Genomic DNA, 17,466 nt, shown 5'->3' on the forward strand with positions numbered 1-17,466 from the left:
TCCCATCTAGTTCAGCTGAAACCATTGAACAGGGGCTTAAAGAGATGCTGGACCAAATAATAAGACATATCTGTCAAGAAACAGAGAACCGATATGTGGAAAGGAACTGACACAAAACTACTCAAGAAATAAGCTTTGTTCAGAGAGAGGTGATCCATATCCACAAGGAGTGGGGCAATCACTAGACCTTGACGTCAGAGAGCATCACATCATGCCAGAGGCAGCATGATGGGGCTGTAAGTTTGGGGGATTAAAGATATCATGAAATTGCTACAAGAGTCAACTCAAAGAGTAGGAGAGATAGCTACCATCGACCTGTCTTAAAAACAAACAAACAAAACACAACAGAACCAAACCAAAACCAACTGACACAAGAAACAAGTCTTAAAAACAAGCAGTCGTTTCTGGGGGAGGTGTGCATCAGTGTAGTTTGTTTGTAATGGCCGAAAAGCTGAAGCACATCTAGGGATTTCTGGTGTGAAGACAGTCTAGAGCAGCACAGTGGGAGAGGAGGACATCATCTGATGGCCCGTGTACTAACAATACCCAAATATGGTTGTGGGCTTCCCAAGGGAGAGTCTTCTCTGTCTTTGCAACCAGTTTATTTACTATTTGGGCAGCTCCAAAAGCAGTTTTAGAAAGGAAAAGATAGGAGATGTTTTACATACTTTTGGTACTATGTAAACAGAGTTTATTTTCGTCTTTGTACCTGTTTGAGAGGTTTCTAGAAAGCAGATGTGGTCTCTGTATAATTTTGGTTTTATCAGTGGTGCTTTAAGCTTCCTGACTCCATCAGTAGGACCAGGAAACCAGATCCAGAACGAAAGTTCTGTTTCTCTACCATGTTCTCCTTACATGGCCCTGTAGTTTCCTTGTCTTTCTATCTAGCCCCAAGGAAGATGACTGTAGTCTGCATGGAAGATGAACAAGAGTGTGCAATTTGGGTTTCAGTGGTTTATTGAGCAATTAAATGTATTCTTAGATGTATATCTCATTCACACAGAGTCCAGGAATTTAAATATCTGGATGCAGAGGCTGAGGCTATTGGCTTCTGTGTGTGAGCCATAGCCTAGTGTGTAGCACCCTCTAGGCTCCTCAGGTCCCCAGTTTCAAAAAATCTCACAGCAATTAACCCCTATTGGAAAGTTAGTGAAATAAATATGTAGACACGAATCCAGAAGAACTTGAACCATTGCGTAGTGGTGTAGATGTGAGCAGACATGGTGAAGCACGTAGGATCTGTGCTTCCTCTAGGCTATCTGCTCAGCCCACTGGCTTGGGATCCCATTGGCTTTTCCTGCTAGCCTGAGTTCATATATAAACATGCATAGTTGAGGCCTTGAGTACTCAGTCCTATCTCAGCTACTCTTCATACCTAGGAGATCACTGCCATGGGGAAGAATATCCTGCTCCTTCTGCTGGGCCTCTCATTTGTGATAGGCTTCCTGCAAGGTGAGATCATGGCAGATGGTGCCATCAAGCAGACAATCTGTCAAAGGGTATTGGGTTTTGGGAGGTGAGGAGTAAGATACTAGACTGGACTACTTTTATAAGTGACTTCACCCTTCATTTCTGTGTTCTCACACCACCTTCCTTCCCTGCCCTTTCTTGTACACAGTAGGGACCTCTCCAGTCCCTCTTCTTCTTTGTCACAGCTCTGGTCCTGGTGTCCTTTCTCCTAGTACTTCAGCTTTCCTCCTCAGGTTTTAAGAAACTAATATTCTCAATTCCTCCAGCTGACGTGTGCACAGGTCTATATTTGCATTGAAAATAATGCTGGAAGGTCCTTGACAGGATGCAGATAATGATGTGATGGGGAGCACCTGTCTGGTCATAGGTGGTAAGCTCAAGCTCCTACAGCAGAGCTCTGATCTTCCTCCCTACATCCCTGTCCATTCACATTTGAGTGTGGGAAAATCTGGCTCTTCTTAAACCTTTCCTAGGCTTCAAGATCATGGATCACCCTGTAGGGCTCAGCTCAGCATACACACAGATCTTTGTTTGGTCACTGTTGATTATTCATTGACTATAGCCATAAGATAAGCTGGCTTCAATCTGGTTAATGAGTGAAACTCTTACTCTTGATTTTTGCCTTGTAGCTCTGAGATGTTTGGAGTGTGATATGTTAAACTCGGATGGAATTTGTGAGAAAGGAAACTCCACCTGTGAGGCTAAAGAGGACCAGGAATGTGGCATACTGGTAGTTTCTCAAGGTGGGTCAAGTCTGGGAGACTTCAGGGTGATCCTGTTTGCTGCTGACAAATGAAGTAGCACTTGCTGCACTCCTGGGACAAAGCAGAAACTGTGGGGGACTGTGTTTCTGTGTAAACTCAGGGCAAGGCTCTTTTGTACTTGGTACTGGTTGTCTTCTGTTCTTGGCCAGATGAAGACACATTTTTGAGGGGGGAGTCTCTGCATGGTCTTGAGAAGTTCTCTTGGGATGAGAGCATTTGAATTGTAAAATTCTATTCAGCAGTTTTGGGGATGGGAAACATTCCTGCTGGCCGAATTACAGGTTGATTGACGGTAACTACAGTAACTTCAATGTAGCTGGCATAGATTACACTGGGGAGCATGACTCTCCTCAATTATTGAGATTCCGATTTCACAACTGTTTGTGTTTCTCTGTTGCTTTCCTTCATATACAGGTGTTGATATCCTCTTTGGGATGCAAGATTGTTCTTCTCACTGCTTAAATAAGACTTTCCACCATTATAATCTAACACTGGATTTTACATGTTGCCACGACCAATCACTCTGCAATGAGTTTTAGAGGCCAGGCTACTTCTTGCTCAATTCTGCTGCAGGTGAGCCCTTCCCCCTTCCTTGTGCTCTCATAACCTCACAACATCTGTTCCCTGAACTGACCAAGTCCTGACACCTGCCTGTAGTCAGCATCCATTGCTGATGTGTCAGCAGTTCAGGTAGGGACAGAGAGCTGATCTCTGCTTCCCACTGCCCAGTGCTTCCCTCTTCTAGATACTTCTTCCTTCCTTTGCTTCCTCCATAGTTCCATCAATAAGTGACATTCATCACCTTTATCAACACTGGTTTTTATCCTAGTGAATAAGACAGATCTCACACCTGCCCTTTATGAACCTTCAGATTATTGATGCCTCTTTTGCCAAGGTTGCAAGCCAATATTTTTAGTTCCAGTACATATCTGTCATATTAAATATTAATAAATAAAGCCCAGTGCAGGTTACTTCCCACTTCAGTGGGTTATGTTTCCAAATGAAAGGCACATGCACAAGTGCACAAGCTTTTATATTTCAATATGCCTTAAAGAGCACAATAGCCGGGCCACTGCCTAACCTCCATTCAGTTAATCCTGACTTATTACTTACTAATTAGTTAGCCAGTGACTGCTTTCTTCAACCCAGCCTACAACACTTAACAATCTATACAAAATTTGAAAGAACCCATGGCTTTAATATTTAATTGGGTCAGAAACATCATATCCTAATAAGTCTAGATATGTCACAGACACATCCAGAGAGGTGTTTGAGGAATGCCTTGAACATCCTGATACAATAAAGTTTACAGTTAATATTAGCCATTACATGGGCTGAGGTCACTTCAGCATCACAGCATCTAATTCTATTTTGTGTATGCATTGAAAGACTGTCCAGTTTAGCTTTTCCTAGTAAATACATAATTTGAAGTTGATGTCGTTGGCACCATTACTTTTATATTTTTTCCAGCACATGCTTACTCAACTGACAAAATACAGATAATACTGTCCACAGGAAACATGACTAGTAATCCCATCCCACACTGCCGAGACATAGCTTGTTTACCTGTTCAGGCTTTAAAATCATTAATAAATTCCAAAGCTTTACATCATTAATAAATTTCAAAACTTTAAAATCATTAATAAATTATGATGTATATTTATATGTATTTACATGTGACTATGTATATACAAATATTAAAATCATTGTAACTTCGCTTTTCAGTGCTGTTCCTTGAATCCTGGCAATGGAGCATGTCAGCGAGCATTCTACTATTGACTTGTCTTGAAGCCGATACCTTGTCTTTCCATCGTATGGCTTAGATGTCTTTTGTAGTCTACATTTAACTTACTCCATTGTATTTGATGCTCTTGCATTCATTGTATACCTTTAAAGTTTTTCATCAATCCTTCAGAGTTGTCTAGATTACTTTCTATTACATAATATTTGCATTTATTTATTTTGTGTGTCTTTCTATATTGTCATTCCATGACACATGTTGAAGTCCAAGATGAACCTTTATGACTCAGTACCATTTTTCTACCATGTTAGTTCTGTAGGTTGAACTCAGTAGTCAGACTTAGTGGTATTCATACAAGTGGTGGTGGGGGGGTGTCAATGGGTACAGTTATTTGTCACTAAGCCTGGTGATCTGATTTCAGTTCCTCAGACCCACATGGTAGAAGGAGTAAACGGATCTATTCATGTTTTTCTCTGACCTCCATGTAAAGAACATTGCAGGATGTGTATACACCCCCCCACTCACCATTGAAACAGACAGATACACAATTAATGTAGTAAAAAAATACAACTACAGCATTCTTTATCCCTCGCCACATTCCTTCCTCTACCCTACCCTTCCATTCTCCTCCTCATTTAACTTGTATTCTAATTTTCCTCCTGGAATATCCTTTTCCCATGACGCTTTACTAATTTCTTGATAGTTGTAGGTATTCCAAGCAGACTAAACATGTCTGAAGAATCAAAGCTCACCCCCCAATGAGAGAAAATAAATACCAAGGAAATAAAAATGCCATTCATAAATGGGTAACTGCAATGAATAGTTTTCAAAAGTGATGAGGAGGAGGAAGAGGAAAAGAGGAGGAGGAGGAGAATAAAAAAGGAAGATAAGGAGGAGGAGGAAAGAAAAAAAGAAATGGAAATGGCTAGTAATTATTTTTTAAAGTGCTCCAGACTAGGTGGCAGTGATAAATTTCACTAGGAATGGGAAATAGAATAGATAGTTTTTAATGAACAAGAAGATGTACTTCTAGAATGTGAAGATCAAATTAGGAGGGGGAAGTCAGAGTTGGCAAGGGAGGGAATACTGGGAGAGATAGCTAAACTAAGGGCCCTCTGAGAGGTCACGTGGAAACCTGTTATAGTAGAAATTTCCTATAATATATACATATATGGAAGTGAGCTACATGAAATTGCCAAATACTGGGGGAGACAGCTTCAAGTGGACATCTCTCATCACCAAATAAAGCTTCCAGTACTGGGAGTAGGTTATACAATTGCGTTGTTAGACAAAGGGCTCCAATGGTGTGGTGATCTTAATGAAAATGGTCCCTATAGGCTCATATGGAGTGGCACTTTTAGGAGGTGTGCAGTTGTTAGAGTAGTTATGGCCTTGTTGGAGAAAGCATGTCACTGGGGATGGGCTGTGAGGTTTCAAATGCTTAAGGCAGTCCCAGAATCACTCTTTCTTCCTGCTGTCTGCCAATCCGAATGTAGGACCACTGCCTTCTCTGGCATCATATCTACCTTTACACTGCCATGCTTCCCACCATGATGATACTGGATTAAACTTCTGAATCTGTTTAGGTAGGAGCTGATGCAGAAGCCATAGAGGAGTCCTGCTTATTGGCTTGCTTGCTTAGACTGTTGTTCTTTTCTTTTTTTTTTTTTTTTATTAACTTGAGTATTTCTTATATACATTTCAAGTGTTATTCTCTTTCCCGGTTTCCGGGCAAATCCCCCTCCCCCCTCCCCTTCCTTATGGGTGTTCCCCTCCCAACCCTCCCCCCATTGCCGCCCTCCCCCCATAGTCTAGTTCACTGGGGGTTCAGTCTTAGCAGGACCCAGGGCTTCCCCTTCCACTGGTGCTCTTACTAGGATATTCATTGCTACCTATGGGGTCAGAGTCCAGGGTCAGTCCATATATAGTCTTTAGGTAGTGGCTTAGTCCCTGGAAGCTCTGGTTGCTTGACATTGTTGTACTTTTGGGGTCTCGAGCACCTTCAAGCTCTTCCAGTTCTTTCTCTGATTCCTTCAACGGGGGACCTATTCTCAGCTCAGTGGTTTGCTGCTGGCATTCGCCTCTGTATTTGCTGTATTCTGGCTGTGTCTCTCAGGAGCGATCTACATCCGGCTCCTGTCGGTCTGCACTTCTTTGCTTCATCCATCTTGTCTAATTGGGTGGCTGTATATGTATGGGCCACCTGTGGGGCAGGCTCTGAATGGGTGTTCCTTCAGTCTCTGTTTTAATCTTTGCCTCTCCCTTCCCAGCCAAGGGTATTCTTTTTCCTCATTTAAAGAAGGAGTGAAGCATTCACATTTTGATCATCCGTCTTGAGTTTCGTTTGTTCTAGGGATCTAGGGTAATTCAAGCATTTGGGCTAATAGCCACTTATCAATGAGTGCATACCATGTATGTCTTTCTGTGATTGGGTTAGCTCACTCAGGATGATATTTTCCAGTTCCAACCATTTGGCTACGAATTTCATAGACTCGTTGTTTTTGATAGCTGAGTAATATTCCATTGTGTAGATGTACCACATTTTCTGTATCCATTCCTCTGTTGAAGGGCATCTCGGTTCTTTCCATTTTCTGGCTATTATAAATAAGGCTGCGATGAACATAGTGGAGCACGTGTCTCTTTTATATGTTGAGGCATCTTTTGGGTATATGCCCAAGAGAGGTATAGCTGGATCCTCAGGCAGTTCAATGTCCAATTTTCTGAGGAACCTCCAGACTGATTTCCAGAATGGTTTTACCAGTCTGCAATCCCACCAACAATGGAGGAGTGTTCCTCTTTCTCCACATCCTCGCCAGCATCTGCTGTCACCTGAGTTTTTGATCTTAGCCATTCTCACTGGTGTGAGGTGAAATCTCAGGGTTGTTTTGATTTGCATTTCCCTTATGACTAAAGATGTTGAACATTTCTTTAGGTGTTTCTCAGCCATTCGGCATTCCTCAGCTGTGAATTCTTTGTTTAGCTCTGAACCCCATTTTTTAATAGGGTTATTTGTTTCCCTGCGGTCTAACTTCTTGAGTTATGTATATTTTGGATATAAGGCCTCTATCTGTTGTAGGATTGGTAAAGATCTTTTCCCAATCTGTTGGTTGCCGTTTTGTCCTAACCACAGTGTCCTTTGCCTTACAGAAGCTTTGCAGTTTTATGAGATCCCATTTGTCGATTCTTGATCTTAGAGCATAAGCCATTGGTGTTTTGTTCAGGAAATTTTTTCCAGTGCCCATGTGTTCCAGATGCTTCCCTAGTTTTTCTTCTATTAGTTTGAGTGTGTCTGGTTTGATGTGGAGGTCCTTGATCCACTTGGACTTAAGCTTTGTACAGGGTGATAAGCATGGATCGATCTGCATTCTTCTACATGTTGCCCTCCAGTTGAACCAGCACCATTTGCTGAAAATGCTATCTTTTTTCCATTGGATGGTTTTGGCTCCTTTGTCAAAAATCAAGTGACCATAGGTGTGTGGGTTCATTTCTGGGTCTTCAATTCTATTCCATTGGTCTATCTGTCTGTCTCTGTACCAATACCATGCAGTTTTTATCACTATTGCTCTGTAATACTGCTTGAGTTCAGGGATAGTGATTCCCCCTGAAGTCCTTTTATTGTTGAGGATAGCTTTAGCTATCCTGGGTTTTTTGTTATTCCAGATGAATTTGCAAATTGTCCTGTCTAACTCTTTGAAGAATTGGATTGGAATTTTGATGGGGATTGCATTGAATCTGTAGATTGCTTTTGGTAAAATGGCCATTTTTACTATATTAATCCTGCCAATCCATGAGCATGGGAGATCTTTCCATCTTCTGAGGTCTTCTTCAATTTCTTTCCTCAGTGTCTTGAAGTTCTTATTGTACAGATCTTTTACTTGCTTGGTTAAAATCACACCGAGGTACTTTATATTATTTGGGTCTAATATGAAGGGTGTCGTTTCCCTAATTTCTTTCTCGGCTTGTTTCTCTTTTGTATAGAGGAAGGCAACTGATTTATTTGAGTTAATTTTATACCCAGCCACTTTGCTGAAGTTGTTTATCAGCTTTAGTAGTTCTCTGGTGGAACGTTTGGGATCACTTAAATATACTATCATGTCATCTGCAAATAGTGATATTTTGACTTCTTCTTTTCCGATCTGTATCCCCTTGATCTCCTTTTGTTGTCTGATTGCTCTGGCTAGAACTTCAAGAACTATATTGAATAAGTAGGGAGAGAGTGGGCAGCCTTATCTAGTCCCTGATTTTAGTGGGATTGCTTCGAGTTTCTCTCCATTTAGTTTAATGTTAGCAACTGGTTTGCTGTATATGGCTTTTACTATGTTTAGGTATGGGCCTTGAATTCCTATTCTTTCCAGGACTTTTATCATGAAGGGGTGTTTAATTTTGTCAAATGCTTTCTCAGCATCTAATGAAATGATCATGTGGTTTTGTTCTTTCAGTTTGTTTATATGATGGATCACGTTGATGGTTTTCCGTATATTAAACCATCCCTGCATGCCTGGGATGAAGCCTACTTGATCATGGTGGATGATTGTTTTGATGTGCTCTTGAATTCGGTTTGCCAGAATTTTATTGAGTATTTTTGCGTCGATATTCATAAGGGAAATTGGTCTGAAGTTCTCTTTCTTTGTTGTGTCTTTGTGTGGTTTAGGTATAAGAGTAATTGTGGCTTCGTAGAAGGAATTCGGTAGTGCTCCATCTGTTTCAATTTTGTGGAATAGTTTGGATAATATTGGTATGAGGTCTTCTATGAAGGTTTGATAGAATTCTGCACTAAACCCGTCTGGACCTGGGCTCTTTTTTGGAAGACCTTTAATGACTGCTTCTATTTCCTTAGGAGTTATGGGGTTGTTTAACTGGTTTATCTGTTCCTGATTTAACTTCGATACCTGGTATCTGTCTAGGAAATTGTCCATTTCCTGAAGATTTTCAAATTTTGTTGAATATAGGTTTTTATAGTAAGATCTGATGATTTTTTGAATTTCCTCTGAATCTGTAGTTATGTCTCCCTTTTCATTTCTAATTTTGTTAATTTGGACGCACTCTCTGTGTCCTCTCGTTAGTCTGGCTAAGGGTTTATCTATCTTGTTGATTTTCTCAAAGAACCAACTTTTGGTTCTGTTGATTCTTTCTATGGTCCTTTTTGTTTCTACTTGGTTGATTTCAGCTCTGAGTTTGATTATTTCCTGCCTTCTACTCCTCCTGGGTGTATTTGCTTCTTTTTGTTCTAGAGCTTTTAGGTGTGCTGTCAAGCTGCTGACATATGCTCTTTCCTGTTTCTTTCTGCAGGCACTCAGCGCTATGAGTTTTCCTCTTAGCACAGCTTTCATTGTGTCCCATAAGTTTGGGTATGTTGTATCTTCATTTTCATTAAATTCTAAAAAGTTTTTAATTTCTTTCTTTATTTCTTCCTTGACCAGGTTATCATTGAGTAGAGCATTGTTCAATTTCCACGTATATGTGGGCATTCTTCCATTATTGTTATTGAAGACCAGTTTTAGGCCGTGGTGGTCCGATAGCATGCATGGGATTATCTCTATCTTTCTGTACCTGTTGAGGCCCGTTTTTTGACCAATTATATGGTCAATTTTGGAGAAAGTACCATGAGGAGCTGAGAAGAAGGTATATCCTTTTGCTTTAGGATAGAATGTTCTATAAATATCCGTTAAGTCCATTTGGCTCATGACTTCTCTTAGTCTGTCGACATCACTGTTTAATTTCTGTTCCCATGATCTGTCCATTGATGAGAGTGGGGTGTTGAAGTCTCCCACTATTATTGTGTGAGCTGCAATGTGTGTTTTGAGCTTTAGTAAGGTTTCTTTTACGTATGAAGGTGCCCTTGTATTTGGGGCATAGATATTTAGGATTGAGAGTTCATCTTGGTGTATTTTTCCTTTGATGAATATGAAGTGTCCTTCCTTATCTTTTTTGATGACTTTTAGTTGGAAATTGATTTTATTTGATATTAGAATGGCTACTCCAGCTTGCTTCTTCTGACCATTTGCTTGGAAAGTTGTTTTCCAGCCTTTCACTCTGAGGTAGTGTCTGTCTTTGTCTCTGAGGTGTGTTTCCTGTAGGCAGTAGAATGCAGGGTCCTCATTGCGTATCCAGTTTGTTAATCTATGTCTTTTTATTGGGGAGTTGAGGCCATTGATATTGAGAGATATTAAGGAATAGTGATTATTGCTTCCCGTTATATTCATATTTGGATGTGAGGTTATGTTTGTGTGCTTTCATTCTCTTTGTTTTGTTGCCAAGACGATTAGTTTCTTGCTTCTTCTAGGGTATAGCTTGCCTCCTTATGTTGGGCTTTACCATTTATTATCCTTTGTAGTGCTGGATTTGTAGAAAGATATTGTGTAAATTTGGTTTTGTCATGGAATATCTTGGTTTCTCCATCAATGTTAATTGAGAGTATTGCTGGATACAGTAACCTGGGCTGGCATTTGTGTTCTCTTAGGGTCTGTATGACATCAGTCCAGGATCTTCTGGCCTTCATAGTTTCTGGCGAGAAGTCTGGTGTGATTCTGATAGGTCTGCCTTTATATGTTACTTGACCTTTTTCCCTTACTGCTTTTAATATTCTTTCTTTATTTTGTGCGTTTGGTGTTTTGACAATTATGTGACGGGAGGTGTTTCTTTTCTGGTCCAATCTATTTGGAGTTCTGTAGGCTTCTTGTATGTCTATGGGTATCTCTTTTTTTAGGTTAGGGAAGTTTTCTTCTATGATTTTGTTGAAGATATTTACTGGTCCTTTGAGCTGGGAGTCTTCACTCTCTTCTATACCTATTATCCTTAGGTTTGATCTTCTCATTGAGTCCTGGATTTCCTGTATGTTTTGGACCAGTAGCTTTTTCCGCTTTACATTATCTTTGACAGTTGAGTCAATGATTTCTATGGAATCTTCTGCTCCCGAGATTCTCTCTTCCATCTCTTGAATTCTGTTGGTGAGGCTTGTATCTACAGCTCCTTGTCTCTTCTTTTGGTTTTCTATATCCAGGGTTGTTTCCATGTGTTCTTTCTTGATTGCTTCTATTTCCATTTTTAATTCCTTCAACTGTTTGATTGTGTTTTCCTGGAATTCTTTCAGGGATTTTTGCGATTCCTCTCTGTAGGCTTTTACTTGTTTATTAATGTTTTCCTGTGCTTCCCTAAGTGTGTTCATGTCTTTTTTGAAGTCCTCCAGCATCATGATTAAATATGATTTTGTAACTAGATCTTGCTTTTCTGGTGTGTTTGGATATTCCATGTTTGTTTTGGTGGGAGAATTGGGCTCCGATGATGGCATGTAGTCTTGGTTTCTGTTGCTTGGGTTCCTGCGCTTGCCTCTCGCCATCAGATTATCTCTAGTGTTACTTTGTTCTGCTATTTCTGACAGTGGCTAGACTGTCCTATAAGCCTGTGTGATAGGAGTGCTGTAGACCTGTTTTCCTCTCTTTCAGTCAGTTATGGGGACAGAGTGTTCTGCTTTCTGGCGTGTAGTTTTTCCTCTCTACAGGTCTTCAGCTGTTCCTGTGGGCCTGTGTCTTGAGTTCACCAGGCAGCTTTCTTGCAGCAGAAAATTTGGTCTTACCTGTGGTCCCGAGGCTCAGGTTCGCTCGTGGGGTGCTGCCCACGGGCTCTCTGCAGCGGCAGCAACCAGGAAGACCTGTGCCGCCCCTTCCGGGAACTTCAGTGCACCAGGGTTCCAGATGGTCTTTGGCTTTTTCGTCTGGCGTCCGAGATGTGTGTGCAGGGAGCAGTCACTTCTGGTTTCCCAGGCTTGTCTGCCTCTCTGAAGGTTTAGCTCTCCCTCCCACGGGATTTGGGTGCAGAGAGCTAGACTGTTGTTCTTATAGAACCTAGACCACAAACCCAAGGATGGCACTGGGCCCTCCTCCACTGATAACAAATTAAGAAAATGCCCTACAACTGGATCTTTTGAGGTGTTTTCTCAATTGATGCTTCTTCCTCTCCAATGACTTTAACTTGTGTTACCTTGACATATAACCAGCCAGTACAGTAACCAACCAAAATCTGATTGGATTTAAGGCCTACTTCATGAGATAGAATCCATATCCAATGTTGCTTGGGTGGCCAAGAATCTGAGATCAGATGTGCTAGAGGCCTAGGGGAATCCCAAATACTACTGTGCTGCAAAGGACACAGCAGTAAAATAAGTAAAGGCATTCTACCACCAGAGACCATTATTTCTGCAGCAGATGGGAACACAAACAGAGATATGCAAGTAGATAACATTCAAAGAGCGAGAGACCATGAAGCACTCAGTCCTAAGTGGGATGTTTCTATCAATTTCTTCTCCCCAGGGCACAGGCACTCTATGGAAGAGGATGTAGTAATAGTGTAAGAGCCAGAGGGGAGAGAGGACACCAAAAAAAAAACAAGACCCTCAAGAGGATCTATGCACAATAGAACTCACAATTCTGGCAGTATGGACAGGGCCTCATAGGTCCTCACCAAAATGGGTCCTGGAGATGAAAGAAATGGACATATGTCCTCATCCTTAAACTAGACACTATCTGCAATTGATAGCCACTTGTAAATTAACAATTATTTTGTCAAAGAAATCTAACTTGGAAACAAATCATATTTTTCTCTTTTTTTTGCATTAAAAAATTGGATGTTATTTACATTTCAAATGTTACCCCCTTTCCCAGGTTCCCCTCTGGAATCCCCCTATCCCACCTCCTCTCCCCCTGTTTCTATGAGGGTGCTCCCCCACCCCCTCCTTCACACCTCCCAGACCTAGCATCACCCTACACTGGGGCATCAAGCCTTCACAGAACCAAGGGCATCTCCTCCCATTGATGCCCAAGAAGGCCATCCTCTGCTACATATGTGGCTGGCTTCATGTGTACTCTTGAAACGAACCGCTTAAATTTTTTAAAATTTATTAATTAAATTGTCTTTACTTATTCATGTCACCCCTCACATAGTCCTTTTCCCCCTCCCCTCTCCTCCTCCTCCTCCTCCTCCAGGCAGGTGGCAGGCCTTGGGCATCTCTCCCCTCCCTGGCACTTCAAGTCTTTTCAAAGCTAGGCATTTTCTTTCCAACTGAGGCCAGACAAGGCAACCCAGCTAGTAGAACACATCACATGTATAGGCAACAGCTTTTGGGGTAGTCTCTGCTCCAGTTGTTCAGAACCCACATGAAGATCAAGCTACACCTCTGCTACATATGTGCAGGGAGGAGTATATTCTTTGGTTGTTGGTTCAGACTCTGAGAGCCCCAAGGGTCTAGGTTATTTGATGCTGTTGGTCTTCTTGTGGAGTTCCTATCCCATTTGGGATACACAATCCTTCCTCCTATTCTTCCCTAAGAATCCCCAAGCTCCAACCACTGTTTGGTTGTGGGTGTCTATATCTGTCTGCTTCAGTTGCTGTGTGGAGGCTCTAAGAGGATAGCCATACTAGACTCTTGTCTGCAAGCCTAACAGAGTATCATTAATAGTGTTAGCAATCAGTGCTTGTCCGTGGGATGGGTCTCAAGTTGGGTGGTGATTGGTTGGCCATTCTCTCAGTCTTTGCTCCCTCCCCCATGTCTGTATTACTTGTAGATAGGGTAAATTTTAGGTTGAACGTTTTGTAGATGGGTTGGTGTCTCCATTGCTCCACTGGAGTTCCTGTCTGGATACAGGAGGTGACCTCTTTAGGTTCCATTATCCCCAGTGAAGTGAGTCACAGCTAAGGCCACCCTCATTAATTGTTGGGTGCCTCCCTTGTCCCAGTCCACATCTCATCCTGGAGATGCCCACCACCTCCTCACCCCTGTCAGTTGCAGATTTCCATTTCTTTTCATGTTCATCTAGCCATCTCTCCTGATTTCCCTACATCTGATACCAAATCCTCCATTCAGGTCCCAAGTGTAGTAAGTACCTGGACCTCACAAGATGCTGGAACACACACAAACACACACACACACACACACACACACACACACACACACACACTCACTCACATGTTATAGGTAGAATTAAGCACATTTGTAAGAAAAATTTTTCTTAAATGTACGTTTATTTTTTAAGTTTTCTTTTTTCTTCCATTTTATTTAATTGGATATTTTTTATTTACATTTAGAATATTATTTCCTTTCCCAGTTTCCTGTCCATTAGCCCCCTAGTCCCTACCTCTCCCCTTCTATATGAGTGTTCCCCTCCACATCCATTCCCCATTACCTCACCCTAAACAAGTCACTACACTAGGGGTCCAACCTTGGCACAACCAAGGGCTTCCCTTCCACTGGTGCCCCAACAAGGCTACTTACTGCTACATATGAAGTTGGAGCCCAGGGTCAGTCCATGTATAATCTTTGGAAGTGGAATGGTTTAGTCCCTAGAAGCTCTGGTTGGTTGGCATTGTTGTTCTCATGGGGTCATAAGCCTATTCAGCTCTTCCAGTTCTTTCTCTAATGTCTCCAATGGGAGTCCTGTTCTCAGTTCAGTGGTTTGCTTCTGGCATTCAACTCTGTATTTGACATATTCTGGCTGTGTCTCTCAGGGGAGATCTATCTCCAGTTCCTGTCAGCATGCACTTCTTAGCTTCATCCATCTTATCTAGTTTTGGTGGCTGTATATATGTGGGCCACATGTGGGGCAGGCTCTGAATGGCCATTCCTTCAGTCTCTGGCCTAAACTTTGCCTCTCTATCTCCTCTATGGTCATTTTTGTTCCCCCTTTAAGCATATACATTTTGGCCTTCCTTCTTGAGTTTCATGTGGTCTGTGCATCTTGGGTAGTTCAAGCATTTGGGCTAATATTCACTTATCAATGAGTGCATACCAAGTGTGTCTTTGTTGTATGTTGGAGCACCTTTTGGGTCTATGCCCAGGAGAGGTATAGCTGGGTCCTCAGGTAGTGCAATGTCCAATTTTCTGAGGAACCTCCAGACTGATTTTCAGAGAGGTACCAGTTTGCAATCCCACCAACAATGGAGGAGTGTTCCTCTTTTTCCACATCCTTGTCAGCATCTGCTGTCACATGAGTTTTTGGTCTTAGCCATTCTGACTTGTGTGAGGTGCAATCTCAGGATTGTTTTGATTTGCATTTCCCTGATGACTAAGGACTTGAACTATTCTTTTTTTTAAATTTATTTAATACTTAATAATAATTCTTTGGTTTCCGGGCAAACATCCCCCTCCCCTCTCCCCTTCCTTATGGGTGTTCCCCTCCCAACCCTCCCCCCATTGCCGCCCTCCCCCCCACAGTCTAGTTCACTGGGGGTTCAGTCTTAGCAGGACCCAGGGCTTCCCCTTCCACTGGTGCTCTTACTAGGATATTCAATGCTACCTATGAGGTCAGAGTCCAGGGTCAGTCCATGCATAGTCTTTACGTAGTAGCTTAGTCCCTGGAAGCTCTGGTTGCTTGGCATTGTTATACATATGGGGTCTCGAGCCCCTTCAAGCTCTTCCAGTTCTTTCTCTGATTCCTTCAACGTGGGTCCTATTCTCAGTTCAGTGGTTTGCTGCTGGCATTCGCCTCTGTATTTGCTGTATTCTGGCTGTGTCTCTCAGGAGAGATCTACATCCGGCTCCTGTCGGTCTGCACTTTTTTGCTTCATCCATCTTGTCTAATTGGGTGGCTGTATATGTATGGGCCACATGTGGGGCAGGCTCTGAATGGGAGTTCCTCCAGTCTCTGTTTTAATCTTTGCCTCTCTCTTCCCTGCCAAGGGTATTCTTGTTCCCCTTTTAGAGAAGGAGTGAAGCATTCACATTTTGATCATCCGTCTTGAGATTCATTTGTTCTAGGCATCTAGGGTAATTCAAGCATTTGGGCTAATAGCCACTTATCAGTGAGTGCATACCATGTATGTCTTTCTCTGTTTGGGTTAGCTCACTCAGGATGATATTTTCCAGTTCTAACCATTTGCCTACGACTTTCATAAAGCCGTTGTTTTTGATAGCTGAGTAATATTCCATTGTGTAGATGTACCACGTTTTCTGTATCTATTCCTCTGTTGAAGGGCATCTGGGTTCTTTCCAGCTTCTGGCTATTATAAATAAGGCTGCGATGAACATAGTGGAGCACGTGTCTTTTTTATATGTTGGGGCATCTTTTGGGTATATGCCCAAGAGAGGTATAGCTGGATCCTCAGGCAGTTCAATGTCCAATTTTCTGAGGAACCTCCAGACTGATTTCCAGAATGGTTGTACCTGTCTGCAATCCCACCAACAATGGAGGAGTGTTCCTCTTTCTCCACATCCTCGCCAGCATCTGCTGTCACCTGAGTTTTTGATCTTAGCCATTCTTACTGGTGTGAGGTGGAATCTCAGGGTTGTTTTGATTTGCATTTCCCTTATGACTAAAGATGTTGAACATTTTTTTAGGTGTTTCTCAGCCATTCGGCATTCCTCAGCTGTGAATTCTTTGTTTAGCTCTGAACCCCATTTTTTAATAGGGTTATTTGTCTCCCTGCGGTCTAACTTCTTGAGTTCTTTGTATATTTTGGATATAAGGCATCTATCTGTTGTAGGATTGGTAAAGATCTTTTCCCAATCTGTTGGTTGCCGTTTTGTCCTAACCACAGTGTCCTTTGCCTTACAGAAGCTTTGCAGTTTTATGAGATCCCATTTGTCGATTCTTGATCTTAGAGCATAAGCCATTGGTGTTTTGTTCAGGAAATTTTTTCCAGTGCCCGTGTGTTCCAGATGCTTCCCTAGTTTTTCATCTATTAGTTTGAGTGTATCAGGTTTGATGTGGAGGTCCTTGATTCACTTGGACTTAAGCTTTGTACAGGGTGATAAGCATGGATCAATCTGCATTCTTCTACATGTTGCCCTCCAGTTGAACCAGCACCATTTGCTGAAAATGCTATCTTTTTTCCATTGGATGGTTTTGGCTCCTTTGTAAAAAATCAAGTGCCCATAGGTGTGTGGGTTCATTTCTGGGTCTTCAATTCTATTCCATTGGTTTATCTGTCTATCTCTGTACCAATACCATGCAGTTTTTATCACTATTGCTCTGTAATACTGCTTGAGTTCAGGGATAGTGATTCCCCCTGAAGTCCTTTTATTGTTGAAGATAGTTTTAGCTATCCTGGGTTTTTTGTTATTCCAGATGAATTTTTAAATTGTTCTGTCTAACTCTTTGAAGAATTGGATTGGTATTTTGATGGGGATTGCATTGAATCTGTAGATCGCTTTTGGTAAAATGGCCATTTTTACTATATTAATCCTGCCAATCCATGAGCATGGGAGATCTTTCCATCTTCTGAGGTCTTCTTCAGTTTCTTTCTTCAGTGTCTTGAAGTTCTTATTGTACAGATCTTTTACTTGCTTGGTTAAAGTCACACCGAGGTACTTTATATTATTTGGGTCTATTATGAAGGGTGTCGTTCCCCTAATTTCTTTCTCGGCTTGTTTCTCTTTTGTGTAGAGGAAGGCAACTGATTTATTTGAGTTAATTTTATACCCAGCCACTTTGCTGAAGTTGTTTATCACCTTTAGTAGTTCTCTGGTGGAACTTTTGGGATCACTTAAATAAACTATCATAT

At 41.7% G+C, this 17,466-nt stretch overlaps 1 protein-coding gene across 1 annotated transcript; it reads left to right on the top strand.

Moving 5' to 3' along the window:
• The first annotated feature begins 1,350 nt into the window (after positions 1–1,350).
• Sslp1l1 (secreted seminal-vesicle Ly-6 protein 1-like 1) lies at positions 1,351–12,427 on the top strand. Its single transcript, NM_138537.4, is given in 5 exon segments — positions 1,351–1,452; positions 2,100–2,213; positions 2,649–2,807; positions 3,960–5,614; positions 11,795–12,427. Coding segments are annotated over 3 exon segments (300 nt in total). The 5' UTR covers positions 1,351–1,391; the 3' UTR covers positions 2,774–2,807; positions 3,960–5,614; positions 11,795–12,427.
• The last annotated feature ends 5,039 nt before the right edge of the window (positions 12,428–17,466 follow it).

This window comes from Rattus norvegicus, chromosome 8 (genome assembly GCF_021556685.1).
Source record: "Rattus norvegicus strain SHRSP/BbbUtx chromosome 8, alternate assembly SHRSP_T2T, whole genome shotgun sequence".
Lineage (NCBI taxonomy): Eukaryota > Metazoa > Chordata > Mammalia > Rodentia > Muridae > Rattus > Rattus norvegicus.